The sequence below is a fragment of the Ascaphus truei genome, chromosome 4, assembly GCF_040206685.1.
Source record: "Ascaphus truei isolate aAscTru1 chromosome 4, aAscTru1.hap1, whole genome shotgun sequence".
Lineage (NCBI taxonomy): Eukaryota > Metazoa > Chordata > Amphibia > Anura > Ascaphidae > Ascaphus > Ascaphus truei.
The window spans coordinates 87,351,860-87,377,450 of NC_134486.1; the positions used below are offsets into that span (position 1 = coordinate 87,351,860).

A 25,591-nucleotide genomic window follows, 5' to 3' on the forward strand; every position below is an offset into this window, starting at 1 on the left:
ATACAGATGTAGCCTGACTTTTTTCCCCATGATCGTGGCTGCATGTATGACCACAGTGGTTATTATGTAATAAATATAGCTATACATATAACAATTCAACTTTGCCATTTCCTTACTGATATTTAAATTAGTGAAAGTATACAGAATATTCACAAACATCATCAATGCCTCAAAAAGCCACAGTAAGTGGGAATGCTATTATATTCATATATAAATTGCTGCATGACTCATGTATTTTCCAGCATGCCTTTCACAATTTTTTTTAAAGAGCTACAATCTGAAAGAGTAGGCTTACAATAACTGTGTGATCATCACAATCATGATTTTTATGAATCCCAAACTAAATTGTTTTACAGTGTTCTGTATATTTCTGTATAGAAGATTCTAATACCATGTATAGTAATTTGGTAGAAAAAAATTCTTACCGTCTGTTGCTGTTACTGATAAGTGAAAGCGCTCATGTTGATTGTGAGGTAAACACACAATTTCTTTTAAATTAATTTCTCCAGATATTTCATTTATATCAAAATAGTTGTGTTCAATGTCACCTTCAAGCGTGAATGATATATTACCATTGGTACCTTCATCTGCATCATCAGCAATTACCTAAGTGATGAATATGATTGTTTTACTTAAATAATATTTGCTTTTGGTGTATCTCTTTCCCAGTAAAGCTGCCTTCTAGGGGCAAACACACTCAAACAAATGACAGGAACGCGTACAAAAAACATTAGCCATTGCTTGCGTAACTCACATGGATTGCTGTTCTCATGCACCCTATCGCATGTTTACTAAATAATAAACCATTCAATATGAGCTAAATTAAAAATATAATGGTTGGTCAATGTTAAAATCTGCATAACTGCAGGAGTTTTCCGGTCAACCTTTTACCTTCGTTATTGATTTTGTTTTTAAGCTAACCACTTTCAAAAGTGATGGGCTGTACGGTCTACATTAAACACGTGAATATCCAGTAGTGGAGATGTGAACCTTCCCTCTTCTTCACCCAACACATCAGCTCCATCATTACCACTTGTCACTACCACCTACACAACATAAGAAAAATGTGTCCACTCATTTCCCTCTCCTCTGCAAAACTTTTCATCCACTCCTTCATCTTCACTCGACTACTGTAACTCCCTAATCTTCAGTCTCCCCCTCTACTCCTCTATACCCTTCCAACAAATTGAAAATGCAGCAGCCCGTACACTTCTTAATCTCCCCCGTTCTGCCCACACCACCCCTCTCCTCTCCCAACTATACTGGCAACCCATCCAACAATGTTCCCTCTTCAGATTCCCCACCCTGGTCTACAAATCTCTCCATGGTCTTGCCCCCCTTACCTTGCAGTACTAACCTCTTGCTACAGCCCTTCCCATACTCTTCCCTCCCGACTGTCAAGACCCTCACTCACCCCTATCAGCCCCCTGTGTCTCCTCTCGATTTCAATCATTTGCCTTACTCACCACCTTCATTGGAACAAGCATTCTCACCAATCTGCTCTCTCCCTAAATATCTTCAGAAGCCAACTCAAAACTCATCTTTTCTCCATCGCATTTCATGATCCCCCATTAACCTCCTTCTATCCCATTCCCTCCCTCCCCAAGGCGCATAATGTCCCCTACCCTCACCCCTTCAACCTTCCTAAAGTCTCTGCAAAACCCTCCAAAGTCACCCACCTCACCGATCCAATTGCCTCCACTATCCCCACTGTCATACCCATCACCATGCCGACCGACAAGACTAAATCCAGAGACCTGTCCCCAACCCCTGCCCATCAACCAAGTAAGCTCTAAATGCACCTAACCCATAGACCAACCATAATGTTCCCATGCCTGCCTACCACAAAGACATCTTAATAATTACTCTATGATAAAATGCATTAAATGTTCCATAAGTAACCCTACCACTGTTTTACCAACTAATGTGCAGTGCCCTGGATAAGGGTTCTATATAAATGTTGTTATAAATAAATGTGAATTACAAGGAACTGTGAAAAACCGCCATTGAGTTGTCCATTGTTAACGGTATCGATATATGAATCAGAAGTATTGTGATGAACCTGACCTATTGTGTTATTGTGCGTACATTGATGTTAATTTCTTTGATGTGCTTGTTATGGCCTTTCATTCCCATTGTACGGTGCTGTGAGATATGTTCGCACATTATAAATAGGTAATAATATTAATGTAAACTGTTGACACACTTTAGCTTCATTACCTTGATTACTGTCATCCCTACAGTCATGTTAGAGAAGATATGTCCCACGTATGGAATTCTATCAAACACTGGACTGTTGTCATTTTGATCTAGAAGTGTTATATTTACTGTCGTCAGAGTCTCAAAATGAGGTGGTAATTTATCAGTAGCTTTCACCTAAAAATATAAACAGATCAAATTTAGCAGAAAAATACAGTATAGAAAGGTACATAGAGAGGGGCAACAATGTACTTCAGCCATTGTGTACAATTTAGAATATGAAGAACCCAGATAATATGCATCATATTACTGCATAGGATCTACCAAGTAGCAGTAATGTAGTCATATTTGTATAGAGAACATATCCATACCTGAAAATTAATACTTTTGGTCCTCTCTCGGTCTAATACTGAGTCGTTTTTCACTGTGATTATCCCCAAATCACTAATCTGGAAAGGAGATCCTTCCAGAACGATTGTAAAATGTCCATTAAATCCCCCCTTAGAAGAATAAAAAGTATGTTAGAAACGTATGGGATTTGGATTTCTTTTATCCGGTATGAATTAAGTAGAAATAGCCGTGTTAGTCCAGTTGCGATACTGCAGAGTAAGTGAGTACTTCAGTATTAGGTGATACATTTTTTTTTAGTTGGGCTAACTATAGCTATTATAATACTGTAAAAGCTTTTGAGAGTTCTCTCTCTTCCTCAGGTCAGGAATACTGATTTACAGAGATTCCATGATTTTAACATAGATGTAGAAAACCAAGATAACAATCTAAGACTGGAGATGTAGACAAGGAAGGCATTTATTGTATGCTCACAGTGGTGACGTCGTGACAAATGGTGCAATGGATGGATTCCATTCTCTCTGCCATTCCTTTCCCACATCATCTGCCTCGGATTATTACGTTGTTTGTTTTACATCTGTGTTAAACTCATGGAATTCCCTGAGGAAGTTGAAAGCTTGTCTAACATCTATTGTTAGTCGAAATAAAAAAGGCATCAACTTATACTCAAGTACGGTACTCTTTTATCCAGTAGACATTTTTAGATCTACATATCAGGCCAGTAAGTTTTTCAAAAATCTTATGTTTTTAACAAAACTATAAAACGTACATTTCATATGTTTTATCTTGTCTAATGCTGATGGTATAAAAAGCCCCATACTGAGCAGCTCTGTTTCATAAGACACCTCATGACACATTAAAGTGAAAAGTAAGGTGTTTTGGTGCCAAGTATCTCACTTTGCACCACTTACTAAATATGGCCCTGAATTTCTCAGGACCCTGTACTATAGTGCTGACACTCTAATTTTTGGTACCTGAGGCACTGAGACATTTAAAAGTAACTTGCTCAAAGCCATAAAGAACAGACACATGGATTCCAAATGGGTGTGCCTTCTTCAAATGCAGTGACAACATGTGAGAACCCCAACTAAACTAGCCTACTAGATCTCTAGTTTGAATATTTGTTTCCTATGGCTTTCTTTTGCCTTACAAAACATACAGGACCCCTATAAGCTCATATTGAACCCCCAAAATAACCACAACATATATATATGCGCATAAGTGTCAAAGAGGAGTGCTACTCAGCATGGCAATATATATTTAAAATCAGAGACAGAACATGAAACACAGACAGAGCTCAGTGCTACATTCATTGACACAAATACACAGTACAGTGCCTATATATATATATATATATATATATATATATATATATATCTTTTGAATAAAATTATCTTTTAGTTTAACTCTTTGGCCAAAGTGTTGTAAGCCCTTGAACCCCTCCAAGGCAGACCACGTCTCAAGGGTCCTAACACTAATATAAAATCTTAATAACCTGTACATTACCAGGAAGAATGATTTATAATAAATCTGTCAAAATGAGTTGCATAGTTCTAAGTCTGATTGAAGCTCTTATTAACCTGTATAATACCAGGAAAAGCACTCTGTATTAGATTTGTGTTTCCCAAACCTGGGAAGGAGGAGCCACCCTCCAAATCAGCTGGGAACAGCTGAACAGAATTGCAAAACATACATGTCTGTGTTTCATGTTCTGTCTCTGGTTTTAAATATATATTGCCATGCTCGGGAGCACTCCTCTTTGACACTTATTCGCATATATATTGTGGTTATTTTGGTGGTTCAATATGAGCTTATAGGGTTCTGTATGTTTTGCAATTCTGTTCAGCTGTTCCCAGCTGATTTGGAGGGTGGCTCCTCCTTCCCAGGTTTGAAGCTCACCCCCTCCCACTTTTAAATGGTTAAAGCTCACTCCATTTCACCTTCCACATTCATGGGAACTTGCATGCAGTTTGATTGCGACAAATCTAATACAGAGTGCTTTTCCTGGTAATGTACAGGTTAATAAGAGCTTCAATCAGACTTGGAAATATGCAACTAATTTTGACAGATTTATTATAAATTATTCTTCCAGGTAATGTACAGGTTATTAAGAATTCATATTAGTGTTAGGACCCTTGAGACGTGGTCTGCCTTTGAGGGGCTCAAGGGCTTACAACACTTTGGCCAAAGAGTTAAACTAAAAGACCATTTATTCAAAAGATATATATATATATATTTAGTGGGCTAATTTTAAATTTTGCTGCTGTTGATCCTGCCTGCCTTTGCCCTATTTTGGACAACTAATCAAGTCCTATATCTTTGGACTTTCTCAGTGGACTGTGCTGTGCTGATCTATGTATGCAGTATCTTTACATCAAGGAGCTGAGTATCTTGGGTTATTTTATCCCTCCCTGTTTTTTGTTTCCCATCTGCTTTAATATATGTATTTGGGTCACTAAATATACATACTTATATGTCTCCTTTGCCCTAGCATCACCTGAGTTGCAATAGGTTTATACTTTGCTAGTGACATTTTTTACTGCTATCAGCATAACACTTACGTTATTTTTTGTGTATTTCTTTATGCTTATATATGTAGACCTGTGATGTTCTTTAGTCTTTTATACATGTGGTGACCGGCCGGTATATATTGCTTTGTTGCGGGAACTTTTGTTCCCACAGAAAGCCAGTTTCTTAAGGGCATCATATTTTAATTTTTTTGGGTCTATTATTTTGTGTTGCATTCTATGCTTTTTTGCTTTTTCCTGTCCATTGGTTTTCTCTTTATTCGTTAGTCAGGCAGGCTCTCCAGTTAGTTGTTTGTATGTCTGTTATTTTTTTCAAATTTAATTAAAGTACCCCTTTTATTCTTTGCAAACATTTGTCTGAGTGCTACTTTAGAGGTTTTCTTTTTTGTGTTTCCATATATATATATATATATATATAAATATATATATATATATATATATATGCAAATACAACTGTATGCTCATCTGCATGTCTTAGGCAGGTCTGTAACCCCGCCTTTCCCCATCATCACCCAGCATACAGCACTTCCCTTGCTGCAGTGGAAGTGCTGTATGCTGGGTGATGATGGGGAAAGGCGGGGTTGCAGACCTGCCTAAGACATGCAGAGCATACAGTTGTATTTGCATATTTGCTTTCCTGTGGAGGGTTTTTGTCACTTTTTTTACTCACAATAACTTAACTCAGTATTATGGTATATATATATATATATATATTTAGGCACTGTACTGTGTATTTGTGTCAATGGATGTAGCACTGAGCTCTGTCTGTGTTTCATGTTCTGTCTCTGATTTAAAAAAATTTTTGCCTTACCCATATATTTGGCAAATGCTTCACTACAATTTATCATTTGAGACTGCTCTATGCATTCAATAGCAGGCTACAGAACTCTAGATGCGGGCTTTACAATCGTTCCTACTGTAGTATATAATTGTATGGGAAAGTTCCACTCATCAGCTTAAGTATGCCATAACATGTGCTTTGGGTAAGCCGAGCTCTCTCTGTCACATGTTTGCTACCATATATAGAGTTGTTTACTACAAAGGAAGCATAACTCATCAGCTTAAGGTCTTGTCCATAGTGCAAGATATGGAGTGAGCTACTGTACATAGCTCACGCTACAAACAAACGTGTGAATTCCAAAGCGCATGGCCATAGAGAGCGCGAGCTTGCACGTGAGATACAAGGATACCAAAAGCAGAGAAGACAAACTTGTTTGCTATTGCAGCGAGACAGCCTGGTCATGTGAGCGGCTTACAGCCAATGAAAATTTAGTAAGCTATTCTACTTGGATACTGTTCAAATTACTTTGTCAGTTGTTGTGCTTGCTTGCTGTGAGAATATTGACAACTCAACTATTGAATATTTTATTTCTGAGGTTTACAAATGTGAACCTTTAATTCATACCATGACAGAAATATCAATGATAATTTATGGAGAGAAATTTCTGATGTATTGTCCATTACTTGTATATAATTGTTTAAAAAAAATTGTAGTGTACAATGCTTATTTCAATTCATCACATTTTATTGAAAAAAAATGTTTTACAAGGCATGTTTTCATGCATGACATAGTGTATATATATATGTTTGCAGAATACTTCTGTAAATTGCATGGCATTATGCATTTTATTATTTGCTAAAGGCGTGTTCTCATTCATGACATAGCGTATATATATTTCTGCAAACTCCTTCTGTTATTGCATGGCTTTGTGCATTTTATTATTTGCTAAAGGCGTGTTCTCATGCATGACACTTCCTTGACACGCCTCCACATGTCATGACCGCGCCTACCCCCTCGCTCGCTTTCCAAAAACCTACAGTCCACATAGAGGAATACTCGTGCTCGCTTTCACTACAGACTAAGCCTAAGTATGCATTTTTGCTACAACACTCATCATTGATTGGAGGAAGCCTAACAAAATATGCTATAAATAAGAGCCTAGGCTGGGATTGTGTCAGAATCTTCTCCATGGACCGTGCAGGTGCCTGGCCAAGAATTCCCCTTGCTCTCTCTGGATCTGACTAGACTGATTGGGGCTTCCCCCGGTGTTTGGAGTGTTTTCTTCTTGTATGCTGTTTAGCTGTGGAATCTGTACCTGAGAACATAACCGAAGCTAAGTAAAACCCCTTTGTGATTACATCTCTAAAACTGTTTACTGACTCAGGGTGTACAAGTAATTGGCTGAATCCAGAATCTTTACATTACAATAATATAAAACCGAACCTCATATTTTTCAAGAACCTCCCCATACTATGTTACATTTTGACCAGTTTCATGTTATTGGATGTGAAACACTTATGTTACTCTCTTCTGGAGTGATCGTCAATAATATGGCATCCACCATGTATTCTGCTTCAATGTCTCCTTAATCCAGGTGCATCACTGTGCACCTCTCAGCACTGAATTATACGGTAGCTGTCCTACTTGTGATTCAGACCCATCTTCATCATTTAATTAAATGCATCTATGGGAAAACTTATGGTGTACAAAGTAAAATACAAAGTGTAATGTTAAGGCCTTCCTGCTTGTTTCTACATCATAATAGTAATTTCCTAGCACATTACAGCTTCTGTTCAAACTTCAGATACCACAGGTAATTCATTGTACCTCATCCTTGTCAGTGGCTGTAACCATAAGAACTGTTGATCCAGCAGGTGAGTTTTCAGGAAGGCAGGACTCATAAAGGGGAAGGGAAAATTGAGGAGGGTTGTCATTTTCATCCAGGATACTGATTAGTACCACAGTATCTGTGCTTTTAAAGTCGTTGTCTTGTTGAGTAGCCTATGAAAATACAAATAGCTGAAGCAGTACTCAGACAGAGCTTTACAAAACTATACAGTATTGGTGAACCCAAGGCATGGAAGAAATCCCTTTATGAGTTTTTCAAAAGAATACATGAGCATTAAAAAAGCCGGGGGCAGAGTATCATAATTTCCCACGTTTTATTAACTAATGTACAACGTCCTGGCTAAGGGCGCTATATAAATGCTGTTATAAATAAATAAATAATGATCAAAATATTGCCCTTATGAAGGTCTATGAGTGCCCGCTGCTTCCATAATGGTCTAAGAAAATACCGCGACACTCAATAGAGTAGTCACCAATACAGTATTTACACAAAAATCCATATTGTGCGTATTGTAACATCTTCATTTCACTGAATTAGAAATGTAAAGGTACATGGAAAATACCTTAATTTCCACTGTGATAAGAGAGATCGTTTCTCTGTCTAATGTGCTGTTCAGGGAAATCACTCCATCGTGATGGTTAATGGAAAGAACTCTCCTGTACTCAGAAGGGTAAACTGAAAAAGAACATACTAAATATCACCCATCTTGTGGTGTTTATGGTACAAAAGTCACATAGTTTCTCTTAATCAGACAAATAATTATTAGATACACAGAGAGGATGGAAGGAATGCTGGCAATCATGGAGGATCGTCTAAATGATTAAGACAAGGACTGGAAACATATAATATAAAGGACAGTTGTCAAAAGGTGACAAAAGAGTATAAGCAAACAAAGTAATGTGGTTGCTGAAGAACCTACCACACTAATTGCGAAACATTGGAAGTGTAAATGATAATTTACAGAACTCTCAAATCTTGCACTTTGTTCAATTATTAGGAATAGTAATGGTTTGTCAGTCCAGGGAGAGACTAATCGGCACCGAAGAAGGAAATACCTTAAAAATACCCCCTTTTTATTTGAAAATTCAATATATGGCTAGGGATTGATGAGATGACAACACCATATAGAAATAATGGGTGAAGTGATGGGCCCCTTAAAATACCACTGATCAGTCGTCCAGTAATGTTGCTAATGGTACTGTACTGAGATTGTATTCCCATGTATTTTAAGAGATTGTAAACCTTCAACAAAGAAGTTTCTCACATGGTAACATTTGCTTGAACATATAGCATGCAGAGTGAAGGCGTACTTCAGTATTAGGTGATACCTTTTTTTATTTGGAATAAAAGAAGGTATCACCGAATACTGAAGTACTCCTTCACTCTGCACTATCGCAACTGGGGTAACACTGCTATTTCTATTTTATTCTTGTAACATGTCAAATGTAACTATATATTTATATAGATGGCACTAGTTACAGTATACAGTTGTATTGGGAGACTTAAAATTGTGCAGTTTAAGATGGTCTGCTACATTAAAGTTGCAACCACACTTAGGTGGTCTTTTTAGGCCTGATTTTTATCTTGTCAAATGCGGGATGGTTTTTTTTTTTTTTTTAAATCCTTTAGTACTTTTTATTTTAAAAAATCCTGTTTTATGAAGATTTAATGGCTACGCTAAAATGTGTCACTGACAAAAGCAGGGTGTGGTGTGTGGGCTGTAAGGTGTATGTCTTTTGAGATGTCACCGCTCGGTAAATATGCACCTCGGCATCTTAAAGCTGCAGTTCAAGCTGCCGTTTTTTTTTTTTTTAAGTGTTGTTTTTTTACTTCAATAGTTAAATGTGTGTAATACCAACTTACCTACTGAAGATCAAAGCTGCAGGTCAATCCCTTCTCCTTTGATTGATCAGTGAAGATTGGTGACATCATTACAAGTTGGTGTCTGCTAAACGCCCCCTTTTTCAGTGTGAGTGAAATGATTATGAATATTCATGAGCTCTCCACTGACATGTGCAAGAGGGAGAGGAGAGCTCACAAAGGGGTGTGCTAGGGCTTGTGACAGGACATGAAGGGGCTGTGCCTTAGCAAATTGTTGCTATAGTAACAAACATGCTTGTTAAAATAGAATACAAGAAAATTGGTCTTTCAAAGTTGTTGTTTTTAAAACAGAAAATGCTAAAAGTATTTTGCTTAATACAGAACTGATTTATTAAAAAAGACACACATGCAGGATACTGCTTGAACTGCAGCTTTAATGGTTCATGCTCGTACATTATATACCCGTGTTCTGTCATAACACGCCTTCTGCTACTGGGAGACAACTCAAAGCCCATTGACTTCGATGGACTGTTGGGTGTCTTCCATCATCAGGATGTGTTTATGGTAGAAGACTGCTTAGTAAAGATGGCCCACAATCCCTCCAAAAATACATTTGAGGAGAACACGGGCAATTAACCTTTCAAAAAAATCAGAGCTCTGTCTTATGCTTTCCTATTTGTTATTATATACAGTAGCCAGACATTCACTATCGGAATGGGACGTACACACATCCTTGCCATTGCTACACAGTTGAAAACACATCGACACTAAACATGTTGCTCTTTTCCCTCTGTCTTAGAAACTCGTCAGGCACTTACTGTTACTTGGGACCATAACCAGGCGCTTGTTACTCATTGCTGAAGGACTTACCATTGTTGATAGAGTAGTATATTGGCTCATTAATACCGACATCGCCATCAATTGCTTTTATTTCCTCTGGGAGAGTAGACAGATTACCACTCTAGAAATTGAATCCACGACAGAATATAATTGAATATCATTAAATAAAACAATGCACAATCAAGTCAAATGCTGATGGACCCTTATACTGGAGTGCTGGATGCTGTTACACCGTGTTACTTTATAGACTCCTCCAGTATTCATGAAGTAATCCTGAATGCACATGATGTTGGTGAAGGTGAATATGATCAATACATCATGTGTATTAAAAATATCGAACAAATAACAGCTTACATTGTTCTTTTAGACAGTTTACCAACCAGAACTTCACATTTTTTACCTTATTGAATTTGGGGGTTCACACAGAGCTCAGCCATAATTCTCTCAGCTCTATAAAACCCAGCGAGACTGGTAAATTTACCTTTTAATTTTTGTGAGAATCTGGCAAAAAAAACAACAAATATGGTCACTGTATTCAGTAGAAATCCTATGGTTCTAGTGGTAAAATATTCTTGCTCTGGAGATGTTCTTTTTTTAAGCGCTGTTGAACTCTGCGGGAACCCTTGAACCAGCAAGGTAAAAAAGGAAAACATATGCAAAAAAAAAACATTGAGCAGCACAGAGTGCTTAACTGTCTTTTAATCACCAGCATTTTAATGATGATCTGTTTGGACACCTGTCCCTATAACCTACACAGAATAGCCGTAATATACTTGGCCAGCTAGACTGGGATGAATATATTGAATGAAATAATTAACTTACATGGTTTTCTAAAATGGAGGTTTTGTACAGGGGGTGAATAAAATGAGGGTTCATGGTATCCACATCCTTGATGTCTATTAGCAATGGCACTGTGCTGTATTTACCGTTTGGGTCCTATACATATTCAATGTGTTTGAATATGGAGAGAAAGAAGAGAACAACAATAAAAGGTGAAAACTTAAAAGTTATGCACAAAGTAAAGCAGATACAAAAACAATGAGTTATTGATTAAACTGCAAGAGTGACAATTTGGGTACTACCAAAAGGAAGCTCAATAGTGATAACAGAAAGCTTGTTTTAATATAGTACAGTAAGGATATCAGCATATCGGAAGAACACAATTTGAGCAACCAATAATTTGCATCCTCTGTCCTCTGTCAATTCGAACCAACATGTTTATTGTGGAATTATGTTGCTGTTATCACCAGCCCACAAGCAGATTCCAAAATGCATAAATTCAAGAGGATCGACTTTAGAGATGTGTGCATGTTTAAAAAAAATACTTAGCCAAACTTTTGGGGATTTGTTCTAAAATTTGCAGTTTTGGCCAATAATGTACACAAACTTAAATTGCATGATTTTTGCAGATTTTCACCAGAATTTCGCCACTTTGCATGGAAATGTAGCAAAAATAGCTGTATATAAAGGGTCATGTAACCTGCACATTGACTTTCAATGCTTGGCAATTATTTTTGCCAAACTTTGCTGTTTTGCTAATTTTTTAACGAAAGAAAAAAAGGCTAATATAGACATATGACATAAAAATTGCTTTGATACTTATTCTTGCTATTCTTACCTCTGCTTTAACGGTTAGAGTGTAGTTGTTTAGTTTGCAGAACTCTAAGACTTTAGCCAAAGTTATGACCCCATCACTGGGCTTTATTTGGAAATAATCAGCGTTTAGTCCCTATGCAATAGAATGAAAAGATTTCTGATATGACTCAAACAGATGACAAATGTTTGTGTATTCCCACGTGCTTCCGAGCTGTGTGCTCATTCAACACAAATACTGTGTGTGTGCTCAATGGTCAGCAGAAAAGTTGATAAAAGTATGAAGAAAAATTATCAGAGGATATTTAAGTATCAGTAAGAGCATTTCCCAGTTCCCAATCTTTCCATGCATGGGGATTAGAATACATTATTGGCCATATTTACTAAGCAGTGCTTTTCCATAAGACATCTCCCGGCACTGGTAGACACCTTATGGCCCATTCAAGAGAATAGTGTCTTCCAACGCTGGAAGGTGTCTTATGACATAGCACGTTATTTCAGCATTCAGTCTCATCCTTTAAACACAAAATCACTAATTCCCCCCCTCCAAATACACAATCCCACAAATCATGCCCCAACACAGAAATAATAAAGACTGGGAGCTATGTCTCCTGTCCCGTATACCAGAAGAGCACTATCTATGGACCAGTGCGGCAGCATGGACCACAGACTGGGAAACAACAGACTGGGAATCACTGCGGTTAATGATCTGTTGCTAAACATATGTAATTTAACTGTGTCAGGTACAAATGTAGCAAGGATAGGATTGGTGGATGCACCATGTGAATGCATTCCATTCTCAGCCAAACCTGATAGCTGTTCACATGGTACATCCACTAATTCGTTTGGTGGATGTTCCAAGTGCCTGTCAAATGTGAGACATCACAGACCTTATATAAGGCCTGTCACATCACATTTGACAGGAAGGAGATAACGCGTCAACACCTACTGGAAGACCAGAAGACAAGACCGGAAGAAAAGAAGACATCTTTAAGAAAGAAAGATTGGGTTTATTTTACTCGAATTTAATAATTTTTTTATGTTTTTTTGGTTTTTAATATTTTTGGCCATCAAGCAGGGATTGAGTTTTATGTTTTTTAAATTTTTATGCAAGTTGAAGGTGCATTTCTTTGGGTCAAGTTGAGGATGCATTGCTTCAGGTCAAGTTGAGGATGCATTGCTTCGGATCAAGTTGAGGATACATTGCTTTGGATCAAATTGAGGATGCATTGTTTCGGTTCAAGTTGAGGTGATTGATGAAGCAGAAGAGGATGAGGAAGAGGATGAGCCTTAATCCCGGCAAGAGTAAGTTGCACATTTATTTATTATAGTGTGTCCATTGATTGCCAATGAGGGTATCTGTGTTCCCATTGAGGACATAGGTAACCACAGTGACAATCAATTAATTAAATGGCTAGTGTTTGTATATTTTATTGTAATGTAACTTGTATTTTATTGTAATTTGTATTTTTTATTGCTTTTCAATGGGCTAAAGCGCTATTAGCCAGATTTGGCTAATAGGGCTATTGCCCATTACTGTGTGTGGGGGGAGGGGAGACACTTGTTGGTGGGGTCGGTGGGTGGGTGATGGGTGTTGTTGCCTAGTGACCCTAGTGTTTAGCCCTCCTTGGGGGTAGTGGGAGGGGTTAACCCCTTCATTTCCTTAGCAGTTAACCACAAAGGTAATGAAGGGGAGTAAGTAATGTACCATTGGCAATCTAGGCCCACATTGAGAAAGCCTAGGTATGTTTAATGTTTTACTGTGTTTTTTTACTTCTTATTTTCTATACTGTATTGACGATTTCGAACGTACTTGTTTCTTATAACCATTTTTTCCGATTAGGATATTTTATTGGTTCAGGACCCCCTGAAGTATATGTAAAATGCTTACCGAAAGACTGTACGTAATCATTTTGAAATGAGGAGATACATCTTTGTCTATGGCTTCCACTTTTAGTATTGTACTGTATACTTCGGTTGTCTAGGAAGGAAATGTACACATTCAGTAATTAGGTCATGCTTACTTATTCCTGTTTCTACCGTAAAATCCAATCTGAATAACCTTCAGCATTATCTGGACTATCAAGGTCAACTTTAAAGATGGGTACAAAAGTTGAATACAATATAAATAATGAATTATAATTAAATATGTGAGTATGGAAACAACAACATAACTATTTTTGGGCATAAAAATGTAATTAATTATCCCTGAATAGGACAAATAGCATATACAGTATATTCTTAACCTACTGTTCTTACAATAGGTAGCTATAACTTATTAATATATGAGACTGAGGCCAGAGCTTTGTGAGTGATGCATAAAACGTTTACTGTACTTTTTGAAGCGGGTGCAAAATATTTTTTATTCCAGGGCAAAGTTCATATCCATAGGTATAATGGGAAGAACTATTTGGCATGTATGTAAATAAAATATATAAAGTCCTCAACTAATTGTACTTACTAAAAGGGATAAAAAAAAGTATTCTTAAAACGATGCCTTACCTCTAGCAGCAAGAGGCTGTAACTGTGCTGTACAAATACAGGCGCGTTATCATTCTTATCTTTGAGCATCTGACGACGTGTGTTCTTAATCAAAATAAAAATGCATAGATTAATAGACTATATGTTAATTAAGGTTCTGTTCTTACATGTTTTTGAAAAGCGCAGATTAACAATGTCAGAGCATCTTTTTCAACACACCCCATGATATCCAAAAAACTGTTTGCGTTTTGTCTCCAAAACTATGATCGTCAAAATTAAAAACAGAATTTTATTACTATGTTGCCCAGTAGGAATTTACAGCAAAAAATAGAATAAATCATGTTTTGAATTTAAATTGTTTGCTTTAAAGTAGTTCAATTAACATAGCATGATAACTTTAGGCCAAAACAACAGTGCAGAGTAAATGAGTACCTCCTTATTAGGTGATACCTTTTTTATTTTGACTAAAAATTGATATTTTAAGACAAGCTTTTGAGAGCTCTCCTCTCTTCCTCGGGTCAGCATTTCTGATGTACAAAGAGAGAAAACTCTCGAAAGCTTGTCTTAAAATATAAAATGTTAGTCGAGATAAAAAAAAAAGAGGTATCACCTTATAGTGAGGTAATCATTTCCTCTGCACTATTGCAACTGGACTAACAGGGCTATTTCTACTTATTTTATACAATGTATTTTCTTTCCTGAAAGTAACACGCACATTCGCTATAGCTACTGTACTTAACCATTAAGAAACAGAGGAATTTGCGCAACAATGTATGAAGTTTTTTATTTCAAATTACCTATACTATATAACGGGTGCGCAAACTGGGGGGGCGCGCCCCCGAGGAGGGCCGCAAGATTTTTCAGGGGTGGCGCTGCGGTTGCAGAGGCCCCGCGCTCTTTCCCCAAAGCATTTAAATTAATGCCGGGGGATCGCGTGAGGCCTCTGCAACTTCACATATATTGTCTTTTCAGCGACGCATCGCCATGGCAACGCAGAGTCAAATGACGCCACAGGGTCACGTGACATCACGTTGGCATGGCAACATGACGTCACGCGACCCCCGCAGCGTCATTTGACGCCGGAGAGTTGGAGAGAAGGTAAGGGAGGGGGAGGCGCGAGCAGTGAGGGAAGAAGGCAGGGGGGCTCAGCAGGGAAAGATTGCGCACCCCTGCGTATATAATATGCTAAATAAATCCCATAAAGTTTATAATCATATGATATAGTCCTCAATCTATTGATTCTCTTATGAGTGACTTGTTACATTTTTCAGGAGACTGAAGACTAAGGCCCAGATTAACAAAAAGATGCACGCCTCATTCATATTAAAGCTGCAGTTCAGGCAATATCCTGCATGTGCGGTTTTTTTTAATAAATCAGTTCTGTAGTAAGAAAAAATACTTTTAGCATTTTCTGTTTTAAAAAACAACAACTTTGAAAGACCAATTTTCTTGTATTCTATTTTAACAAGCATGCTTGTTCCTATAGCAACGATTTACATTCCCCATATTTAAAGATGTCGCCAAACTTTGCCAATCAATAGACGGAGAACGAATTGACCGGCAGCTATGCAGTTTTTTTTAGGTAAGTAGAGATTGCCCAGATGAAACTATTGAAGTTAAAAAAAAACTAAAAAAAAAAAAAAAAATAACATGAGCCTGAACTGCAGCTTTAATGGAGCTGAGGTGCGCTAAATCTTAGCACCCGTCTTGTGGATCTGGACCTAAGGGGTGAGCGGGCTTGCGCGCTCATGCTCGTCACGATGAGACACATTGCGACAATGTGTGTGGCCAGCGTGAGTGGACGGGCGCGCCTGCTCGGCGCTTAGCTTCCCCATTGGCTACTCTGGTTAATTTCAGCAGAAAACTGCCCTTTCGGCCACTTTGGCTGTCATAGAATAAGCCCCTAAGAGGTTATACACACCCAGCGAGGGTGGACAACATCCTTGATGCTTGCGTACCTGCCGTGGGAATCTGACTTTGCAAACAATGCGAAATTGGCCCTTAGTTTAGGCGCCAAAAAAAAAAAGCCCCGGCTCAGTCAGGGTTCGCAGACGATTTGCCAGGCATTAACTCAATGTGAATTTGAGATTTCCTTTATCTTGCTAATTTGCAAACATTCCCTAGATTCAATTATGAAATTCTCTAATTTCACTTAATGCTAATTCTATATAGGGCACACGCCATGTTTCTCTCACTGCCTGGCTCTGTTGTGCTGAAAGCTTACTACTGTAATCTGGCCACGTTATTAGCCGAGATTTAGCAAAATGTTTTGCAGGGAATTGAATTTTGGAGGGAAAAAAACACCTAAAATTGTCCTTTCACACAGCTCTAGTCAGTTCAAAAAAACAAGGAGTAGCATCGACTGCAGCTTTACTGCCGCTACTGATGAGGTTTGCAAACATTAATTTTGCATCCACATCTGGAAAGATGTTAGTAAAACATCACCCATACAAGGTAATCAGATCTGTATCACTGTCAATAAGAGAGTTACACTTACATTATTTCCTAAACAATTGATAACATAACGCAGTTCTCCAACCTGAAAAAAACAGAAATAATAGACTAGTATCTCACATTTTACAAGTAAAAAGCAGGTTAGAAAATCAACATCTAATTGCCATTTTTATATAAGTGGCAGCATATGAAGTCCATATGGCATCTTTGTAAATCTATAGAGCACGAGGGTAGCTGAGCACACCAAGCACAAGATGCAATAGGATTAGCGCAAAACAATCATTTTAATGACTGAACACAGGCATAGAACATCCAACGTTTCGGTGACTAGTACCTTCATCAGGGGTACAAATACAAGAAGAAGCAGTCCAGATAACCCCACACCCACAAAACGACCACCCACCTCCCTCCAGCTGGTCCAATCCGGCGTTACTCCAACCCTCTTGTTCTATATGCTGTTACCCTGACTAGGTTTTTTTTGCCTGCAGCACCCATATCTTTTTCTGTTGTACAGGCTGTCCTCAGTTATCCAACAGAATGCGTTACTCAAAATGGCGTTGGATAGCGAAACGTCGTAAAGCGAAACACGTTTTCCCATTGGAACTCTGTTTAAATTAAAGGTTCCGTTCCTGAAGGCATTTTTAATGCTAAAATACACCAAATATTTTACGCAGGCAATAAGATATGCAGCGCACACACAAATTATATAGTGAATATACTGTATTATATATTTAATATAACATAATATATAATATAATATATTATGTAGTATAATATAATATTATATAAATATATATTATACACACATACAACTTTGCAAAGCGTCGTAAGAGCGTTGGATAAGCCGTTTTGGCGTTGTAAAAATGAACGTAGGTATGCATTGGGGTGTTTAATCTTTGTAAATCTCCGATATTAATATTACAATAAATAGTCTTTGGAAAGGTAGCACCAGTGCGGCTGCACCTGCCTGCCATAGTAACCCATGCTCCTAGGGGTTAAAGCACTGAGCTTTGACATGGGACTTTCATTTGATATTATTTGTACTTTATTTCAATTTATTTTTATTGTTTTAGAGAGACATAACAAATATATAGTCTTGGAATACATATGATGTTTTAACAGTGTCACTTGTCCATACAACAAAGAGCATTAACAGTTCGTCATCTGAAATAAAATAATTGATATAACACGTGTCTCTCATGAGCTTAACAAAGGAAAGAGAAGAACGTAGAAAAGAAGAAAAAGAAGGGTGGGAGGGGTGGAAGGGGGGGGGGGGGGGTAGAACGAGCCCATTTGTCTGGTATTTCTGTATTTATTTATATGGGGTCCCTAGTTTCCTGGCCATATTTCCCAAATTTTGTGAAATTTGTCAGTTTTCTGGTTCAACTGTGCTGTGAGGAGCTCCATCATCTTTATTTCCCTTAGTCTCCGTAAGACATTCTGCCTAGAAGGTGCATTTACCTTTTCCAGGCAGCCGCAATAACACAGCGGGCAGCTGTCATTACATGAGTGATCATCTTACTTTCTGCCGTTCCTAATTCATCTATTGGTTTGGCCAGCACCATGGTCAGCGGTTCCACCTCAACCTCCACCCCCAAGTACTCTCTGATCAATCTTTGTATCATGACCCAGAATACCTGAATTTTTGGGCAACTCCACCAAATATGAACCATATCTCCTTTTTGCCCGCATCCCCTCCAGCACAAATCCGGGAACCCGGGGAAGATCTTAGCCAGCCTGCTCGGGGTTAGGTACCAATGAAATAGAATTTTATAAATATTCTCTTTGATAGTGGTACAGATTGACGTTTTTGCAGCTACCTCCCAAATGTCCTCCCAGTCTTCTCTATCGATCTCTGTATTCAAATCTTCTGCCCATTTGATCATATAGCTATGTTGGGAACAACCCGCTGATTGCGCCAGACCCAGATACAGTATATCTCCGAAATCAGCCCTTTACAGTAATATCCTTTCCTACACAGTCTTTCAAAATTTGTTAAATCTTTGAATGCCGAATCTTTGGAGACTGATTGCAGGTAATGCTTAATTTGGAGATAACCAAACACTGGTATATTTATGATTTTGTGTTTCTTCTCCAGCGCCTGGAGTGGTAGAATTATACCGTTATCTACAAAGTCGTCAGCTACCATCAGCTTTAACGTCTTAAATTTATTGAGTCTCTGTGGGAGCCAGCCTGGGGAGAATTCAGGGTTATAGAATATAGGTGTTAGTAGTGTTGGACTGCCTGTCAGACCATATTTATCTTTATTTCTAGACCATATCCGCCATGTACATTTCATTGCTCCCAGTTTTAATGTTTCCAAGAAGGTCTCTCCTCCCCTCTCGGTCCACATAGCAGCCGGGAGAGAGAGAGGTCTTGTATAGGTAGATTCAAGTCCCACCCAGCAACTGATGGCTGGATCATTGTTCCAAATTATTGCTTGTTTGAGTTGGGCCGCCAAATAGTATTTAATGATATCCGGGACTGCCAAGCCTCCGCAATCTTTTGGGGCTAGCATAATAGATCTAGCTACCCTGGGTCTTTTATTTTGCCAGATAAATTGGAAAATTCTGTTTTGTATGTTTTTAAGCTCCGGCATTGGAATATCTATAGGAAGAGTCTGGAAATAATACAGGAGCCTTGGTAGGATATTCATTTTGATCGTGGCTATTCTTCCTAACCAAGATATCTGGTATTCGTTCCAGCTCTGGAGGTCCTTTTTTAGCTTCTCAAATAATGGTGGATAGTTATGTTTGTATAGCGTATTATACTCCCTTGTTATTTGGATTCCTAAGTATTTGATCTTTGTGGAGTTCCACTTATATTTAAAATTTGCTTGTAATAATTTGACTTCAGAATCCGATAGGGTTAGGTTCAATGCTTCCGACTTATCCATGTTGATTTTATATCCCGATATTTTGCTAAATTTATCTAGTTGTGAATGTAAGTTCGGGAGTGAAATCAAGGGGTTGGCGAGAGTTAGGATAATGTCGTCGGCAAATAGGGATATTTTGTAGTTTGTCTCTCCTATTACAATTCCATTTATGTTTTTTTCGTCTCTAATTGTTGCTGCCAAGGGTTCAATAGAGAGAGCAAACAGAAGCGGAGACAAGGGACATCCCTGTCGAGTACCATTCTTTATGTTTATAGGGTTTGAGTCTCCTCCTGGGAGTTTCACTATAGCCGTGGGAGATCTGTATAGGCTCTTACACCTTCTAGATATGGGCCCTGAAATCCATATTTAAGTAGGGTTTGGTCTAGGAAGTCCCACCTAATCCTGTCGAATGCTTTTTCCGCATCCAAGCTCAACAGGATGGCCTTTGTGGATGAGAGATGTACATGGTCGATTATATCTATAATTTTTCTAGTATTGTCTGAGGCCTGTCTGCCGGAAATAAACCCGACTTGATCTATATGTATCAGGCTTGGGAGTATGGGGGTCAGTCTATTTGCCAGAATTTTGCTGAACAGTTTTAGATCCGAATTAAGGAGGGCTATGGGGCGATAGTTACCACACTGTAGTGGGTCTCTCCCCTCCTTTGGTATGATTGCTAAATTAGCTTTAGACATAAATGGTGGGATGACTGTTCCTTCCAGAAACGCATTAAACATATCGAGTAGATACGGGGCCAGGACCGCCTTAAATTTTTTGTAGTATTGATTGGAGAATCCATCTGGGCCTGGCGTTTTGTTGGGTTTTAATTGGGCAATTGCATCTATCAATTCTTCTAGGGAGATTTCTTTATTTAGGTCTGAGAGGTTACTTTCCGAAAGTGTCGGAAGTTTACACGCTTCCAAGTATGTATAGATAGCCTCTGCATCTGATGATTTATTTTTGGGAAAATTTAGGTTATATAATTTGTTATAATAGTCCGAAAATTCGTTCGCTATTTGCGTCTCACAATGTGTCTTCGTACCTGATTTTGTCAAAATAGCTGTTATTTGGGATTTTGCTCTCATACCGCGCAATTTGGAGGCGAGTAATCGGTCGGCTTTATTACCTTTATCATAATATTTTAGTTTGGTCCACCGTAACGCCCTCTCCACTTCATCCATTTGGGTCTGCTTAAGTTCAGATCTAGTTTTGTCTAGCAATTTGAATAGTTTTTTCGAGGGATTAGTTTTATGTTTCTGCTCCAAAAGTTGGACTTTCTCCACTTGCTCATTATAGAGTTTTTGCTTTATTTTTTTCTTATGTGATGCTATGGAGATGATATTCCCTCTGATTGTCGCCTTATGGGCTTCCCATAACATTGCTGGTGACTCTACAGAGCCCTTATTCAGCGTGAAGTATTCTCTGAGTTTTTGTTTAATCTCTATTTCTACATCTACTTGATTTAACAGATTCTCTATTTGTACTTTAATATTAAAATCGAGGTAATAGGTTATTGTATTAAGCGATTTTATTACGAAAGTTTGCGAACCAGGCGAAATTTGCAGGCAGGAGGGGGTTTCAGCCCAAAATGTGCGCAGCAAATGTGAAGACATTCGAGCAACTTGGGCCACTTCACCATTGTTTACATGGACTTTATGTACAGCCAAATTCACTCAATTCTGGGGAAAGTTTCACATGTAATTTAGCAGATATGTTGCATAGTGAACTTTCTTAACTTTCACAATAAATCACAAATTTAAGGGGGGGGGGGAAATCACACCATTCTAGTACTAACCATCTGATCAGAAACTCATACATGGAACTTTCAACCTATATGAGTCTCTCTCCCTCTCTCTATATCTACCTACATCACTTTGCGCACTTAGTTACACCTCAAACTGCACCTTAGCGTGGGTAGTGTAGCGGTCAATTACAGCAGAAGCTTCCAAAGTCGCTTCCCACAATGCTTTGCGTCCACAGCAGCAAGGCATTGTGGGGCATGACTTGGGAAGCACCACAGTAATTAAAGCTATAACACTCATGCTGTCTGCACACACTAAGATGCAGTTTGGGGCCTGAGATCAGTCAAACAGTTTTCTTAGCAATAGTCTTATGAGTAGGCAATAAGATTTGTTAATTAGAGGTTCGCGGAATAAATATTTTCTAGCACGGGGTGCACAATGTTCAAAAGTTTGGGAAACACTGTAGTATATCATCTCATTTTATATTTCATTCTTTGGTTTACAATGTTTATGACCTAAATTATTACCATATGTAGCCGTGACTCTTGATTCACCCCGAGTAATGAGAGGTTGCGCTTGCAAGGAGTAGTTGCAGAAGCCCGCGAAGGAGGAGAATACATATTGGCGGGAAAGGAGCAGTCCCTTGACCCAGCAGCCCCCACGGGGAGGGTCAGGTGAGCGCGTTTCGCCTATGGGCGGAGGAGTTGCCAGAGATATAGGCAGTGGTTGCGCGCACGTGGAGTTAGAGCATCGTGGAGAGACAAGGAGACGGAGACACTGCGCTGGGAGGTTGTACCCCCCAGGCGCAGTCAAGGTGCCCCCGGCCCAGTTAGCCCTGAGTCCCCGTAGAGACAAGCGGAGCTAGGGACACCCTTAGTAACGGCTTTACCCTCCCCCCCTAAACTATTGCTGTGTTCGGGACTATCCTGTCGGGGAGAAGCGCCCCATATCGTAGCGTGGACCCCCCAGAGACTCTTTTTGAAGAACCGTAGCAGTTCCGAGCACCGGAGTGCTCGGCAGGTGTTTCATCAAGTGCACCAACTCTACCCTTTCAATCACCTAAGACCTAGTGGCTGCGCAGTCACCCCTACACATACACATGGCCGTGGGAAGCGAAAGAACTGATTAACGTATTTGGACACGGGGTGGGAACACCCGGTGGTGGGATTGGGGGAAAGTACTGTTGGCGTCCACCGAGGCGCAAGTTATTGTTGGCGTCCGCCGAGGCGCATAATTGTGGACGTCCTCCGTGGCGTGTTAAATGTTGTGTACCAGCGTATTGGAATGTCATGGCATGTAATGTATCGTGAGGTTGACTTATCAGTAAACAAGATTGGTTTTATAACATGGTCGTGTGAGAGAAATTCTTGTATAGAGGTCCTGCGAAGACTAACTCCCCCTTTGGCGGGATCTGTCGCAGGTGGAGGTGCTGCACCGAACCTATATATATATATATTGTAACGACCCCGGGCTCTCCGTGGCAGAGGCTCAGGCCCTGTGAGCCAGCAGGTAACACAGCACAGAGTAACCGCTTGCCAAGTGATAGGAAGCAGGGTTACATTTGGAGGCTCTGCTGAGATTTTAGACCTGGGTTGCCCCTCGAACCTAAATTGTGATCACCATGGCTTTACCCACCCGTCAAGAGATACGAGACTGGGCCCGCCAAGTCCACACTCCCACTCGTCGCGCCGTAGCGTTGGCCCGAGTACCCATGGCATTGCCCCTAGAGACTTTACAGACGGCCTTGCGACAACTCCCGGGGTTTGCCAAAGCTCGCCTGGTAGATGTAATGATAGACCACGACACCAAGTGGAATACCTTACTTGTAGACTGTCGGCGTAACCGGTTGGCGTTAGAAACTGCCGTTCCACAATCCCTGGTCTTGCCCGACGCACCGCCCGGCGGTAGTCCTTTCGTCTACCCCCTTTGAAGCCCCTTCGAATGCCCGTTGGGGGAGGATGACCCCACCCTTCCATTGATTCCCTATGCCGAGAGCGAGCTCGGTAGCTGCCGCTCTCTGTCCAGTAACCCGGAATCCAACGCCTCTATGGAAGCGGGAGTGAGTAGTAACCTACTAAAGAAACTGAATGACAAAATAGATCTGCTATCTAGTCCCCCCAGTTTACCACCGCTAGTCGAAGCGCTTACCTTAGCCACCCACGCTCAGAACTACCAGAAGCTAAAAGCTTTTTCGGGGACCCTCCCGGTGCCTGCTGGGGAAGATGGGGTAGAGACGTGAAAAGAGCACATGCGAGGGGTGATGGAAGAATGGTCTTGCACCGATGTAGTAAAACGCCAGCGGCTCATGGAGTGTCTGCGGCCCCCGGCTGCCATGCTAATCGGAATACACCACGAACAGCACCCCGACTTAACCTCTCACTTGATGATAGAATTCCTGGCAGAAGCCTATAGTGCAAAGGAGGATGACGGGGCCCTGTGGGCCAAGTATTATGACGTAAACCAGAAGGATGGGGAAGAACTATCCGCCTACATACACGGTGTGCAAATATCCCTCGGCCCGCTACTGCATTATAAATACGTACTCCCCTCCCAGATGGATGAGTATCTCCGGAAGCAGTACCTCCGCGGATCCAGTCCGTCTCACCCAATAGCCACCATGATTCGAGATCACCTCACTCGGGGCCCCCCCCCTTCGTTCATCCAACTACTGCAACAGGTGAAGGAACACGAGACGCATCTAATGCTACACTCCCCTCCGAAACTGAAAGTTTGGGGCGGCGCTAAATCTCGAGGAAGTATAGAGAAGAAAGAGGAACCACTGGACCCGCCTGGTTCTGAGAAATCGCCTTCCGCGGGACTGTCGTCCCCTCCGTTGGATCGCCGGCTATCCCCCGCGATATGTCCTGCTACAAGTGCGGAAAGCGGGGCCATCTATCCTACGATTGTCGCCTGGGCACTTCTCGCCCTCGGAGCCCTTCACCCCTGAAGTTTCCATCCCAGTCTATGGTCTGCGGGGTGTATGCGACGGATGCTGATACAGACGGGCCCCCGTCTGGAGGGGCTGAATCTCTCAAAGATGGGAATCGAGTGGGAACGGTAGCGCTCATCCGAGTTTTAGTGGATGGGACCTACTCTTCGGCCCTACTAGACACCGGATCCCAAGTCACCATCATATATCGAGGGTTCTATGATCGTCATCTTCAGAAGCGACCGCTACGACTGGCCGATCACATCAAGGTACGCGGGTTGAGCAACGATGACTATCCCATCGATGGGCTAGTGACCGTGGATCTGGAAATCCAACAGCTCAACACGGGCAAGTCTCACCCCATGAAGGTAGATGCCTTGGTGTGCCCAGAACCCCGAGACACCCCCAAGTACCCTATTATTCTAGGCACCAATGCCGATATCGTACAAGCGGTCATCCGGGCTGATCTACACAAAACTAAAGAGCTCCCCATGTCCAGTCTGCAGCTGCAATTGGTTCAGTCCGATCCAGCCCAGCCTTCCCCCCCTCCAGATGACTACGGACTGCTGTTCTGTGGGCGAAAGGGGTGGACCAAGCTGCGTCCAGGAGAAACGCAAAGAATGTCCGCCTGGTGTGCTTATGCAGAGCGTCTAGCCAAAGACCAACAATTCTCACTTGAAAGCACGCCCGGGGAAGATGTGAGGCGAGGATATCGGCTCGTACCCGAATTACGCTATTGGCAAGGCGCCATCCCTAGGCGGATTGATGTGATGGTGCATAATCTATCACCCTTCCCCCTGGCCATTGATGTGGGCCAGCAGATAGGAAGAATCTATCCGGTTAGTTCCGTGGAAGAGGCAGTACAAGCAAATACGACTCGAGTGAAAGAAATAGGGACGGCCCTGGACTTCGATTTTGGCTCGGCCGAATTGCCGGGAACCTGGAAGAATCGGTTACGGGCGCAACTAGAAAAAAGACGGTCCGTATTCTCTACCGAGGAGATGGATGTGGGCTGCAGCCGCAACGCCCAGCATACCATTTGCATGATAGATGAGAAGCCCTTCAGAGAACGTTCATGCCGACTCGCTCCGAGGGATGTGGAGGATGTGAGAGCTGCTATCCATGACATGAAGGCCGCCGGAATTGTCACT

At 40.5% G+C, this 25,591-nt stretch overlaps 1 protein-coding gene across 1 annotated transcript in view; it reads right to left on the minus strand.

Moving 5' to 3' along the window:
- The window catches only part of LOC142492267 (cadherin-23-like), a 190,680-nt gene that overhangs the window by 122,873 nt on the left and 42,216 nt on the right, over positions 1-25,591 (minus strand). Inside the window, exons 4-14 of the mRNA XM_075594937.1 lie at positions 16,938-16,979; positions 14,462-14,545; positions 13,851-13,940; positions 11,985-12,095; positions 11,189-11,302; positions 10,397-10,487; positions 8,268-8,380; positions 7,684-7,857; positions 2,571-2,699; positions 2,221-2,376; positions 426-606 (exon numbers count right to left, since the gene is read on the minus strand). Coding sequence (XP_075451052.1) covers positions 426-606; positions 2,221-2,376; positions 2,571-2,699; positions 7,684-7,857; positions 8,268-8,380; positions 10,397-10,487; positions 11,189-11,302; positions 11,985-12,095; positions 13,851-13,940; positions 14,462-14,545; positions 16,938-16,979 — 1,285 coding nt within the window. The remainder of the gene's footprint in view (positions 1-425; positions 607-2,220; positions 2,377-2,570; positions 2,700-7,683; positions 7,858-8,267; positions 8,381-10,396; positions 10,488-11,188; positions 11,303-11,984; positions 12,096-13,850; positions 13,941-14,461; positions 14,546-16,937; positions 16,980-25,591) is intronic.